The 12,300-nt window shown below is 51.0% G+C and overlaps 1 protein-coding gene across 4 annotated transcripts in view; it reads left to right on the top strand.

Moving 5' to 3' along the window:
* The window catches only part of FLI1 (Fli-1 proto-oncogene, ETS transcription factor), a 122,655-nt gene that overhangs the window by 75,077 nt on the left and 35,278 nt on the right, over positions 1-12,300 (top strand). For all 4 annotated transcript variants that reach the window (XM_059413964.1, XM_059413953.1, XM_059413970.1 and 1 more), the window contains 2 exons: positions 4,450-4,604; positions 8,893-9,096. In XM_059413964.1, coding sequence (XP_059269947.1) covers positions 4,450-4,604; positions 8,893-9,096 — 359 coding nt within the window. The remainder of the gene's footprint in view (positions 1-4,449; positions 4,605-8,892; positions 9,097-12,300) is intronic.

The raw sequence follows: 12,300 nt of genomic DNA, 5'->3' as shown, positions 1-12,300 counted from the left end.
CCATCCCTGGGCTTCAGCAGAAGCTATGTGCAGTGGTGAAAATAGCTAAGTGGTCAGGGCAAATGGCTAGATTAGGGGTGATTTCCTTCCGTCTCCTTGAAATTTGCTTCTCACTTATCGAGTATTCCTTTTTAAAAACAAGGGACATATCTATGCAGGGGTCCTACAGAAGTGCTAAAGACAACAGGGATCGCTCAATGGTGCAGAGTGTGCGTGACGCATGGAAGACACACGTGATAGGTCCAAAGGCGACTGTGTGTCTTGGGTGGCCTCTGCGACTTTGCATGCACTGTGTGAATACAGATTATCCACCAACCGCACGCCTGCGCCGTGCACTTGTGGTTCTCGGCAGAATACTTAGAGTTGCTGGGGGCTGAGTGGGAAGGTGGAGAAGATGTCTGTTACAGGCTGAAGGGGTCATCTTTGGGAGTAGTCTCTGAAATCTTCTCTCACCCAAATACCCATGCATTCGCACCTTGTTTTAAATTGCTTAACACTTTACAAGACAGCCTTGAAAATCCCTGGCAGGACTTTTTTTTTTTTTTTTTTTTTTGAAGATTTTTAAATTTATTTGACAGACAGAGATCACAAGCAGGCAGAAAGGCAGGCAGAGAGAGGGAGAAGCAGACTCCCTGCTTAGCAGAGAGTCTGATGTGGGGCTTGATCCCAGGACCCTGAGATCATGACCTGAGCAAAGGCAGAGGCTTTAACCCACTGAGCCACCCAGGTGCCCCCTCTTCCCCCGGGCAGGATTTTTAAAGCAGCATTAAATACAGAGCTCCTGTCCCATGGGGAAAGAAAAGGAGAAAGTTGCAGGGCCCGTGGTACCTTTGCTGGGGCCTCCCCTGCCAGGGCTTCCTGCTGCCCTGAGATGGAGATGCTTCGACTTACATGCTTGGAGCCTTCACCGCCTCCCTGCTCTATTGTGGCCGCCCCAGGCCCTCTTGTCACCTGTCCCAGGGCTCTCAGCTGCCTGTGAGCCCCCATCCCACGCAAGCAGTAATGCAGGGCTCAATACCAATTAGCAGCAGCGCGGGCAGGCTGAATGGCGGAACGTCTTCCCCTCCATCCGTGCTCCCCCTCACCGCTCCCCCTTGTTTTCATCGGGCCTCTTCACAGGCACCAGCTGCCTCATTAAAGATCAGTCTTCAGGCAGGGCTTCACCTGTACCCACCCTTAGCATAGCTGTCAAGCCCATGGCCGCATGTGAGGCGTTTGCTGGCTGCTGGAGGCACAGAGCCCAAGAGCTTGCGAATGGAGGGGAGGGCGGCAGCCAGCGGTAAAGGTATGGCTTCCCTTCCCTCTCCCCCCAGCAGTCAGGGGAGGGCTGGCCTGGGCAAGCATGATGGTCTATGGTGGTGCCAGGCCTCTCTGAGGGCAACCTTGGTTGGGGGGGGGGACTGGGAGCGAGCACAGGGAGGGGGCCCCCAAGGCACGGCCAGGGCATGAGTGCCTACACAGGTGCTGGAGGAAGAAGACGGGGGAAAGCAGAACCATGAGAACTTCTGTGGAAGAGGAAATGAGGAGGTTCCCATTCCTGTGCAGCCCCCAGGGCTCACCCCAGCAAGAGAACCCTGGTCCTGAGGGTGGTTCTGAGGTCCTCCTCCCACCCATCCTGTGACCTGGGCACCCACCTCCCCAGCGCTGTGGTGCTCCTGGCGCCTCTTCTTACCCGGTCCCAGACCAGGTGGCCTTTCCCATATATTTCCTCTCTTCAAATTTATTTTTCTCTATGCTTGGTCCTGATGCCTGATTCTGCCATAGGCGCCTGTGGCCTAAAGGGTTGTCCCCCTTTGGCAATTTCTGAGGCTCTGACTTTTCACCTCCGCATGGCAATAGGTCGGCCTTCCGCTCAGCAACCGCCAGAGGCCCAGCAGATGTGGGAAATAATTTTCCAGACCCCAACTCCCTGCTGTTGCTAACGGGCAGCACCCCTCTTCCATCACCTCACCCCTCCCCCAAGTTGGACATTGCTCTCCTCTCTGAGAGTTTTCTCGCCCTTGCCCGTGGCCCTTGCACTCTGGCATCCGCCAGAGGAAGTGTGTGCTCGGGCCACCCCACCCTCGGCCGGGGGCTTCCCAGCCAATGAAAGCGCTGCTGTGCTGGTGGAGGGCCAGCTTAATCCTCCAAACTCCTGCTGCCCTTGGGTTGTTTCACAATGGACAAGTATGTTGGGAAAGGCTGCCAGGCCATGGCGGTGCGCGTGTGTGTGTGTGCTGGGGGTGTGCCAGTGTCTGTGTGTGCGCACGTGGGTCTGCGTGAGTGTGCTCCCTGGCGTGTGCCCCACAGGCGTGTGTGTCCCCGGCAGGAGGGAGGGGTGTCCTGGAGTGGGGCAGGGGGGTGCGGCGAGCTGGGCGCGGGCTCTGCTGGGACGCAGCCCCAGGGTCTTGTGGTGGCGGCTGGCTTCGTGGCAAACCAAGGTCTCCAACAGCAGAAGCCAGAGGGCCAAACTGGTGAAAAGCCCCGATGTGCTACTGCGTCCCCTCAGACTGCCATGGGGACATTAAACCTTCAACAATCTGGGGCTCTGACGGCTGGTTCTTGGTTCTCTGCCTGGAAAAACAGTAGGCGAATAGTAAAACCTTAAATTCTAACATGTGTAAGTTATACATCTTATTTTCATTTTCAGCCCATGTTCCCCTCTGTAAGACATCAGGAAAAAATTACCGTCTGACTTCTAATATCTCAGTGGACCATTTATCTCCCAGCTATGATAAGTGATCTTCAATATTTTTTTCCTTTCAGATTAAGAAACAAATTCATTTAATTGTCTTTATTGAATGTTCTCTGGCCCCCCCTGGCCTGCTGGATTCCCCCCTGCCCCCCACCCCCGCCCCTCCAGGACCCATTCTTCCTCTCCTCTGTGGTCCCTGCCCTCCCTGCCCTGCGAGGCCTGTCTGGCAGGACTGGGCTTCTTACGTCCTTGGGATGGTTGGTCCCTGCCCAGAGCAGAGTGAGGAGGGCAGCGGCCAGGCCTTCGGGAAGCCTGGAGTCTTTCTTCGGCCCAAGGTTGGGCCGCTGTAATCTGAACCTTATCTGAACTCCTTGGTCTGAGGGCCTGGTTTGGAGCTCTTGAGGGAACTGGCTGTCTCCCAGGTCTCATGCTTCCTGCGCTGTGTAACCACGGCGGCAGCCTCTCTGGGGCCTTCCAGTCGTCCCCTTTGGTCCCGCGGCTGCTGCTGGAGTAGCCGAACAGAAGCGAGGGCAGGGTGGGATGGCACTTCCCCTGGGCACTCTGGGGGGACCATGATGCCGGGCTTGGGGAGGGTGTGGAACATTCTGCCAACCTCCTCCCAGCCTGGGGGTGGGGGGCACAAGTCGGGTGTCAGCTTAGATCTCCAGACAGCTGCTCAAGGCTGAGCTGAGGCCAGGGAGCAGCCTTCCACTGGCCTACGGACATTGAGGTTGGGCTGGACGATTTTTCCTTTGTGTACTTCCTTAATGGTTCTTCCGTGACCGTGGCCAGGGCTGCAACCTGTCACCAGGGCCACAACTTAGTAGGCTGAAGTTCTTGGATTCTATTCCTTCTTCGTGCAGTACCCAGTTTCTTTGCGTGTGTGCATGGGCGTGTATTTCAAAGTAAACTCTCTGTCCAGTGTGGGGCTCAAGCTCGGGACCCTGAGATGCTCCACCAGCAGAGCCAGCTGGGCATGCCTGCCTGTGTGTGTTTTGATAGGAAAGCTTAACCCTGAAGACCTGAGTCCTGTGTCCACTTTTATGAACTGTGCGACCCTTGGCCAGTCACCTCACCTCTCAGTTTGCTTAACCATAAAGAGGAGGTGTGAACCCTCACCATGGCTACTGTGGAGGAGTCCTGGGAAGTTTAGCTAGAACAGTGTATGAGAAATACATTAAAATCATAAAAGTGCAGTAGATAGAGTCCACTCAGAAAACACCGATTGCTCATCTCCCATGGAAGGCTCGACATAACACACTGAGGTTTAGGAGAAAGGAATGTCAGCCTCTCGGGAGACCCCCAGTCCAGCCAGGGGGAAGGGCCTCCACCAGGCTAACAATCCCATGGTGTGACCAGTGCCAGAACCCCAGGCAGACACAGAGCGCCATGGGGGGTGTAGAGGCCTACTTGGGGGCCACCTGGGGGCTCCAGCAAGGCACCCTTTGGGGGAGTACAGGTTGCCTGGCGACAGGGCTAAAAATGTCCCCTGCAGTCAGATTGGGAGGGTTGCAAGCGCCGTCCTGAGAAGTCCAGACTGTAGTCTGAGGCCAGTGAGAAGCTGCCAGCAGTTTGTAAGTACCGTAATTATAGGATTGGGCTGGGATTTGAAGAAGACTCTGGTGGCGGCGTGGAGGAGAGAAATAAGGCAGCAGCAGCAGCAGCAGCCCTACCCCAAGTGGGGCTGGGAGACGGCGCCATGGTTGTCTGCCCACGCTGGGCTGATGGCAGCTGCAGTGATGACTTCCTCTGGGCTTTGTGTCCTCTCACTCCAGGGAGTCTCCGGTGGACTGCAGTGTTAGCAAATGCGGGAAGCTAGTTGGTGGAAGCGAGTCCAACGCCATGAACTACAACAGCTACATGGATGAGAAGAACGGCCCCCCTCCTCCCAACATGACCACCAACGAGAGGAGGGTCATCGTCCCCGCAGGTACTTTGCGAACCAGGCTGCCAGCTGGCATCTGAGTCCTCGGTTTTCTGGGCTAGAAGTTGGAGGGCGTGCTTGTCCCGTGGGCCTGGTCCCTAGGCAGTCCCCTCTTCCCAATGGACATGCCTACTTGGGAAAAAGCTGCTTTTCTCAGTTTCTTCCAACTGCCCTTCATGAGAATATCCCACATGTCACCAGCACCTTCAGACAGGTCACAGCACACAGATTGTCCCCCAGGGCCTAGTACCACAGGATGAGGCCTGCAAGGGAAGGCAGAGGTGAGGCCGTCGGAATCCAAAAGGAGTCCCAGGAACTCCCGACGGCCCCACCCTTGCCTTGAAGGAGAAGGGGCGGCTACAGAGGTCTGTCATGTCCATCAGGCATGGACTTCCTGGCATCCGCATGGTCCCACCTTTCCAAAACGACAGCCAGCTCTTTCAGTTTCAAAATAGAAATAACTATATTTAACAAACGGAGCGCCTTAATGTGTGCAGCAAGTTAGGTCATTATGTAAAAATAGCCTATTTTTCCTAGGTATTGGTGCTGTTGGTTACAGAAAATAAAAATCATTGTTCAAGCCTTCAGTCCCCTGGCCGGACGCTCCGCCTCTGCTGGACCAGCAAGCTCTGGAGCCTGGTTGGAAAGGGGGTTTGAAAACTGCAACATATAGACTTGGTGCCAGGTGGAAGGAGGAAGAATGTCCAAATCTTAAGCAAAGTGAATTACAGGGCAGGGATTACAACTAATCTTACCAAAATAACATGACCAAAAAGGCAAAACCCTTTCCATTTGGAAAAGTGTAGATTCAGTTGTGTCTGAGGGCAAAGGACTGGCTAGCTGTCTGAGGTAACGCGAAGGAATTTGCTTGTTGGCCTGGAAGGCATGGTTTTGTAATGAGCCTCTCCTCCCGATGCCCTTTTGTATTTATTTTCCACGGGAAGCTGTGTCTCACCAGCTCTGAGGACTATGGCCACATCCCTGCGATCTGGGCCAAATTCAAGATGGCGGGTGGTGCGAGGTGTGATTGCCCGTAAGGCCGGAGAAGCTGGGCTAGTGGGGACTCTTCCTACAGTGCCATGTAGGACTTGAAAACTGTTCACAAAGGATTTTGATTTTCCTTCTTCCACAAGCATATGGGTTCCCAGGAAAAGGAAGGAAAGAAAGAAAGGAAGGAAAAGGAGGAAAAGGAAGAATAGCGCCCATGCTCTGAGCACTTGGCAGGTGTCAGGCACCATGTGAACTGCTTTCTCTACATTCCATTACTTCTGTCATTTAACGTTTGGTCTCCTCCCTCCTTCAGGACAGCAGGAAAGTTTAGCTCAGGTGCTTTGGGAAGGTCCAAGAAAACCATGTTTCTCCCTTCTAAATGAAGAAGCAGGTGATAAAGCAATAGAAAACCGACATGGTGGGAACCTCCCTATTCTTCCTTAAGCAAAGTCAAGCCTCACCAGGCCTTTGCTCCTTGGGCATCAAACTGCCTTGTTTCCCCAAACAGTAGCCAACATGGGAAGGCAATCTTGAGCACCGAAGACAGGGGATCAGAGATTGTCTCTGAACCAAATGTCGATAACTATCTCATTTCCACAGTCAGAGGGGGCAAACGTGGCCAGATTGCTTGGCTGACCCTTCAACTCTGAATTGGTATCGAAATACTTTCAGAAGGCATATCAAAATGTCAGTCCTCAATGCACCCAGGTAACCACAGTAGTAATCGTGCTACTAACGTAGATTCATATCAGAGGGTTTTCAAAGCATTTCTTGTAGTGAATTCGCTAGCTATGGATTTACTTCATTATTTTACCTCTGGTGAGATCTTTAAACATTATCCTCAGACATTTTGGATTCCTCCAGGCCAGCCTCCTGGACATGAGGGAAAGTCTCATTGGGGTGAGTCCACAAATCAAGGCAATAAAACATTTGAGGAGCAACTGATTGAATTTTTGGTGGGATTTTAGGACAGGTATAAACGAGGGCCCTGGTTAATCACCAGTTTCAGGTTCACATGGGAAGAAACTAGGACTAAATCATCCAGGAAATACATTTGGAAGGGTTTAGCATGATCTGGAGTAGAAGATTTATAATTCATTGTGCTGTAAAGGGAGAGAAATAATATTGTGATAGAGCCCAAAGCAAGAGAGGAAATAATAAAATAAATTAAATATATGGTGTAAAATTGAATTTGAGGCCTCAAATACTAAAAGTGAGGATTTAGGAGAAGCAAAAAGAGTGGAGGAAATGAAATGCTGTGGAACCCAAACCCCACCTGTGCCACTTTTCCTTAGAATTCTCAAATGGTACAAAGTATTTCCATTTTCCAATGGTCCGTGCCTAATTGTTTCTGGAGAGTAAAAGAGGAAAGCAAACTAAGAAATTTATCTGAGAGAGAGAGAGATGCATATAGACTTATACAATGAACCTATAGGAGGAGCTCCATTATTTGGCCTAATTAAGGCAGGACTGTGAAAAAGCCAGAGGAGGGGCTTCGGCTCAGGGAGGGGGGGAGCCCACCCCCTCCACTAAGTGAAATCCTAGGAAGACTTAAGTTTCAGCTGGGGACTTAACCTTTCAGAACTCCATTTTTTATCACAAAATGAAAATAAAAGCCATTTTGCTGGCTTTTCTGGATACGTGAAAAATGGTACATGTGGGACAGCCGCACATAGGAGGCACCCCAAATCTGGGGTGCAAATAGTAGGTCTCCCAAATCAGGTCACAGCAGCCTGTGACCCATAAGTCCAAATTCTACTCTTGCCTCTCTGGCCAGCTCCTCAACCTCCAGCACCAATATGGAAACCACTCTCACACCTCGGGGGAGACAAGGCACTTTGCAAAGCAGACTTAGCCCTTGCCCCCCAGATACTCACATAGAAAACCAAGGAGGAGTGGAGAGCCTATGGCAACCGAGGGCAAACAGTAGAAGCTCTGAAGAAAAGTGGGGGAATTCGCATCTGGTGTGAGGAAGGCAACAGAACCTTGCTTCCTCCCACTGTCACTACTAATCATTCAAACCTGGTCCCCATTTTTGCCAAGAACCTTCACAGAGTCTTTGAATGGGAGGGTAAGGAAGAGGAGAAGCAGCATGGATATTCTTACCAAGGAAACATGCTAATAAAGCTGGCCCAGTAGGAGCCCGGGGCTGACAGCCCTACAATGTCTAGTCTCCTCCCCTCCTCCAGGAAGCCTTCCATGACTCTCCAAGTTCACACTGTTTCCCTCCACCCATGATTCCTTCAACTCCCACCACAAAATCTGTTGCTGAAGTAGACAGTTTCCCACCTAAATGTTTCACATGAACAGATCTTTTGCGTGGCCAAGAGCCAGGTAGTTTTGTTGTTTGATGGGCATTTCCTTTTTTATGATGGGCATACCTGAGGTGTTTATTGGATTTACCAATAATTGGTTGCCAGGAAAAGAAATAACCTCCAGCCTGTGATAAGTGATAAGATACAAGTACTTTAACCACTGTGGAATTTGCTGGAACTCATCACCAGCACTCAAAGTATTACCCACCTTCCTGACACACACACCTAGCCAAAAAGGAGCTGTGAGGGTTCTAGCTAAAGATGACCTCGATCATTACATTATTCATATCCACTCAAAGGAGGAAGGCCTGAAAGGTTTTCTCTCTCCAATACCTTTTCCCAACCTTGGGGACATTAATATCATAAAAATGTTTGGGGAATGATCAGGTAGAGATTTCATCATAGCTGTCTCCACAAGGAGAAAATCCAGGTTGGATTTCTGTTAAAGGCTCACACCACTAGGGTTTCCAACTGTACAGATGGAATCGCAACAAAAGTGTATACATATGTGTTCTTTTCCATAGCCATCTCAGAGATCCGTGTTCTCCCATGAAATCACTCATGTTCTTAAGATACAGATGGTTTCCCTTTCCAGAGACTTTGGTCCCTGGTTCCTTGGGACCGTGTGTACTTTCATTTTGATACCACCATTGCTCAGGCAAAGGTTTAAATTGTCCTCCAAAAACTATAAAGAAAATGTTCTGTTGGGATGCCTCGGGAGACATCTAACAACCTCCCCCGAGGGCTAAGTGGTTCAGGCAGTGCCAGATGTGGAGAGCCAGATGGGAGTTCTAGGAGGGAACCATCTGGGAGGGAACCCACTTTCCCAGGGGGGGACGCAGCAGGAGAGGGAGCTGGAGAGGGGTGCAGGTGGGAAGAGGAGCGCGAAGAGAGGGAGGGGCGGGAATAGGGAGGGTCTACTCAGCCTTGGTGAAGGGAAGGGGGTCTTGGCCGGCCCAGACCTTGCTAACAGGTCATCTCCCCTGCAGACCCCACGCTGTGGACTCAGGAGCACGTGCGGCAGTGGCTGGAGTGGGCAATAAAGGAGTATGGCTTGATGGAGATCGACACGTCCTTTTTCCAGAACATGGATGGCAAGGAACTGTGTAAAATGAGCAAAGAGGACTTCCTCCGAGCCACCTCCCTCTACAACACCGAAGTGCTGCTGTCACATCTCAGTTATCTCAGGGAAAGTAAGTGTCCTGTCTCTGTCTGGGCGGGGTGGAGTCCCAAGTCCCATGGCTGGCAGAACTCTGCAAGGCCTGCCCTTAAATGAAGACTGACTTCCCATGCAGCCAATCCAGGACCAGGAAACTGGTCTGTCTCCGCCCTCCCTGTCCCTTGGCTGGGCAGCATGCTGCAGGAGCAGGAGCCCCAGGTCAGCGCCTGTGGAGTTGCCAAAGTCACCTTGGTTCTTACAGACCCTTCAAGGGGGCTGACCCAGTCCTGCAGTGTCAAGGGAAGCACAGTAAGGAATGGAGAAAAACTAGGGAGCTGTGACCCAGTGGGGTCTGCCAGAGTATAGTCACACTGTTTCCATGAGAACCCCTTTCCAGAAACTGCCTTGCCCTGTAATTATAAATAGATGGATATCCTGGCTGGGATTTTCCTGCACAATGATTTAAATTCCTCCAGTAAACTCCAGATCCATGGATTTAGGATTTAAGGTTTTGAAAATTTACACATTAACTTCCTCTTATCCTTAGGGTCACTCTGGCAGACCCGAACCCAACCTTTGCCGGCTGCTAGCTACGCACCCTTGCTAGCCAAACTGGGAGCACAGGAGAAGCTCTGGGTGCACAAGGGTCTCTGGGACCCTTTCCCCTGGCACAGAGAGAAAGAAAAGAGCTTCGGAAAAGATTTTATGAAAGAAAGCATGTCTTCACTCAAAAAGTGTACCCAGTATGAGATTTCTCAGGCATCAAGCGCCCATCAATTTCATACGAATTTCATTTGGTCTTAAACCTACACAGAGATAGGAACAGAATTTTTTCAGGCATGCTAATAATCTTCGCCGTAACGCTTCCCCAGAAATCCAGGCCCAGTAGTCTATCAATGACCCCAAGTACTGAAGGATTTGTCTGTGGCCAGAAAAGATGGTACTGAGATCAGGGAGCTGAAAACAGATGTGGGTGGGCTCTGTCTAGAAGGGAGCTTTGTAACAGCCCGGAGCAGAGAGGGATGGGCAACCTCAGGGTACAGTGTCTGCTTTCCTTAGCCCAGGCTGCCTAGCATCTTGGAGAAGTTAAGCTGTGGAGTGAAGGAGCTTGATGATTTTCAAGCCCTTTTGAAGCTGAGATCTTTGGATACTGCCTACGGGTGTCTGCTGCTTTCCTGGTCTCCCGGGCTCTGGGTTCATCAGTTCTTCGTTTGCTCCCCGTCATTTGGTGGGTCTTCAGACTCACCCTCCCTGTAATCTTCTGCCTCCTTCTACAACAGTGCACGACATGGGAGCAACATTTAAAATTTAAAAATTTTCAAAATGCCTTTGGAAGTTTCCACCGGTGCCTCCGGGCTCTCTGGTCACCTCTGAGGCGTCTGGTAACCAGTGAGAGAGTGTGGGTGATGCCGTATATGTTAACAGCAAACCAGTTACCTCATGTCTGAGTCTTGCTGCAACATGAGGTCAGCCCAAGAAACAGCAAGTTCGGAAAAGGGGGCGATTCTCTACCCAGTTTTTCCTGAGCTTTGGAAAACTTAATGTTTTCTAATGATCTGTGTTTCTCAGCTTTCAAGCGCTTATGGAATTTTTTAAAGAAGTTTCTTTGCACAGACCTGCCATGGTGCTAATCTGGCACAGCAGGGGGTGGGAGTGAGCCACAGAAGTGGGACTGAGAAGCAGAGACCCGCAAAGCAAGAACGCTCATGAAGCCTACCTTTCTGCTTCTTCAGGCATCAGAAGGCAGTGCTCCAGGAATCACCGGCCCCTTTACTTCCTTTGTGGGAGAAGAGAGGGACAGCAGCAACAGGCACGGCACATCCCAACAATCTAAGGGACCAGCAATTTGGGGTTCCATGTCAGATAGTTTTTTTGGGAAGGCATTTGAGCACATTCTGACTTGACAGGGGTGGGGGGAAAAGGCCATTCAGGCCATGTGACTCCCCAGGCCTACTTTCTGGCAGGTCCATTAACCATCCAAGTCCCCAAGAGGATTTCCTACACAGCAGAGCCCAAGCCACAGACCCTGAAACCAGACCAGCACCTGCCCCAAAGGCCTAGTCATTTGATAAGCCGGCGGGGAGGCGGGGCACTGGTAACCATGACGGAGGGGCACAGGTAAATAGGGAGCAAAGGGGCAAAGGAGTGAGCAGGTCATGAAGCAGCGGAGGTCAGAGGCTTGGTATTTTGGGGTACAGGTAACAGGGCAAGAAAGCGTGTGCGTTGCTGCGGCTTTCCTTCCTTCTTTTAAAAAATATTTGTAGATATTGAGGAAGATGCCCCCAAGCAATAAAAGTAAGAAGTTTCTAGAAAGGAGCTTATTAGTGGAGCAATTTCCAGGCTGGAGAGGAGAGGAAACAAAGTATATATTTGATACAATGTTGAGCAAAATAGCTAAATAGAAAGTGGTCGGGCTGATAGAAGTTTGCCTGAGGAGGCAAAAATTAAAATCCTGTGGGAAGGTTCGAGAAGAAACGTGCCCCGGCATAGTATTGTAATAGTCTAAAGGCCTTTTGAGGAACCTAGACTTATAGTATTGTAATAGTCTAAAGGCCTTTTGAGGAACCTAGACTTAAAATGATCCACTTTCATGGGAAAAAAAAAATGGGAGTCCTGCTTCTTTTCAACGGGTGTCTAGCTTCACGTGGTAGCCTCTGGGACTCTGTGTTGGGCGAAGTCTGGCCAGCTGAGACCCCTGCGAGGAGGCCGTGTGCCTGGGGACCGGCTGCTCTCAGGACTGGAACTCCCTGCCTTCGAACACTTTATTGTTTTTGAAGACTTACTTCCAACAGATGTTTTGTGCCGAAACAGGGAGTCCCGTGCTTTGGGGACAGAGGCTAGGGGAGCTGAGTTGAGGCAGGGGCACGGGGTGCTCATTCCTTGTGCTTTGTCATCTGTCCTTATGCCGAGGAGAGGGTTGGGGTTCAAACATGTCCACTCTGGCAAGCGGTGAGAGGAAAAGAGCTCAGCTCCTCGGCACAGCGGGGGAGGGGGACGGTGGGGCTAGGGAGAGTCAACAGAAGAACATGGGAGGCCTCTTGTCACTCCAAAGTATCTGGTCTTTCTGGACTTCAATAGAAAAAGGAAACCTCATAGGACAAGAAGCTCGGGCATCTAATTCACACTTTCTCCAAGGGTGCTTGAGTTTTGATTGGGCTTGTCTGGGAGGCTAGCTCTACCTTTAAATGTTAAATAGCAAACTTACATTTTAAAATGTTATTTTTCAGGGTGGCGAAGA

This window comes from Mustela nigripes, chromosome 1 (assembly GCF_022355385.1).
Source record: "Mustela nigripes isolate SB6536 chromosome 1, MUSNIG.SB6536, whole genome shotgun sequence".
Taxonomy (NCBI): Eukaryota; Metazoa; Chordata; class Mammalia; order Carnivora; family Mustelidae; genus Mustela; species Mustela nigripes.
Note: the sequence above shows the minus strand (reverse complement) of the source record. Positions and strands in the feature narration are given on the sequence as shown.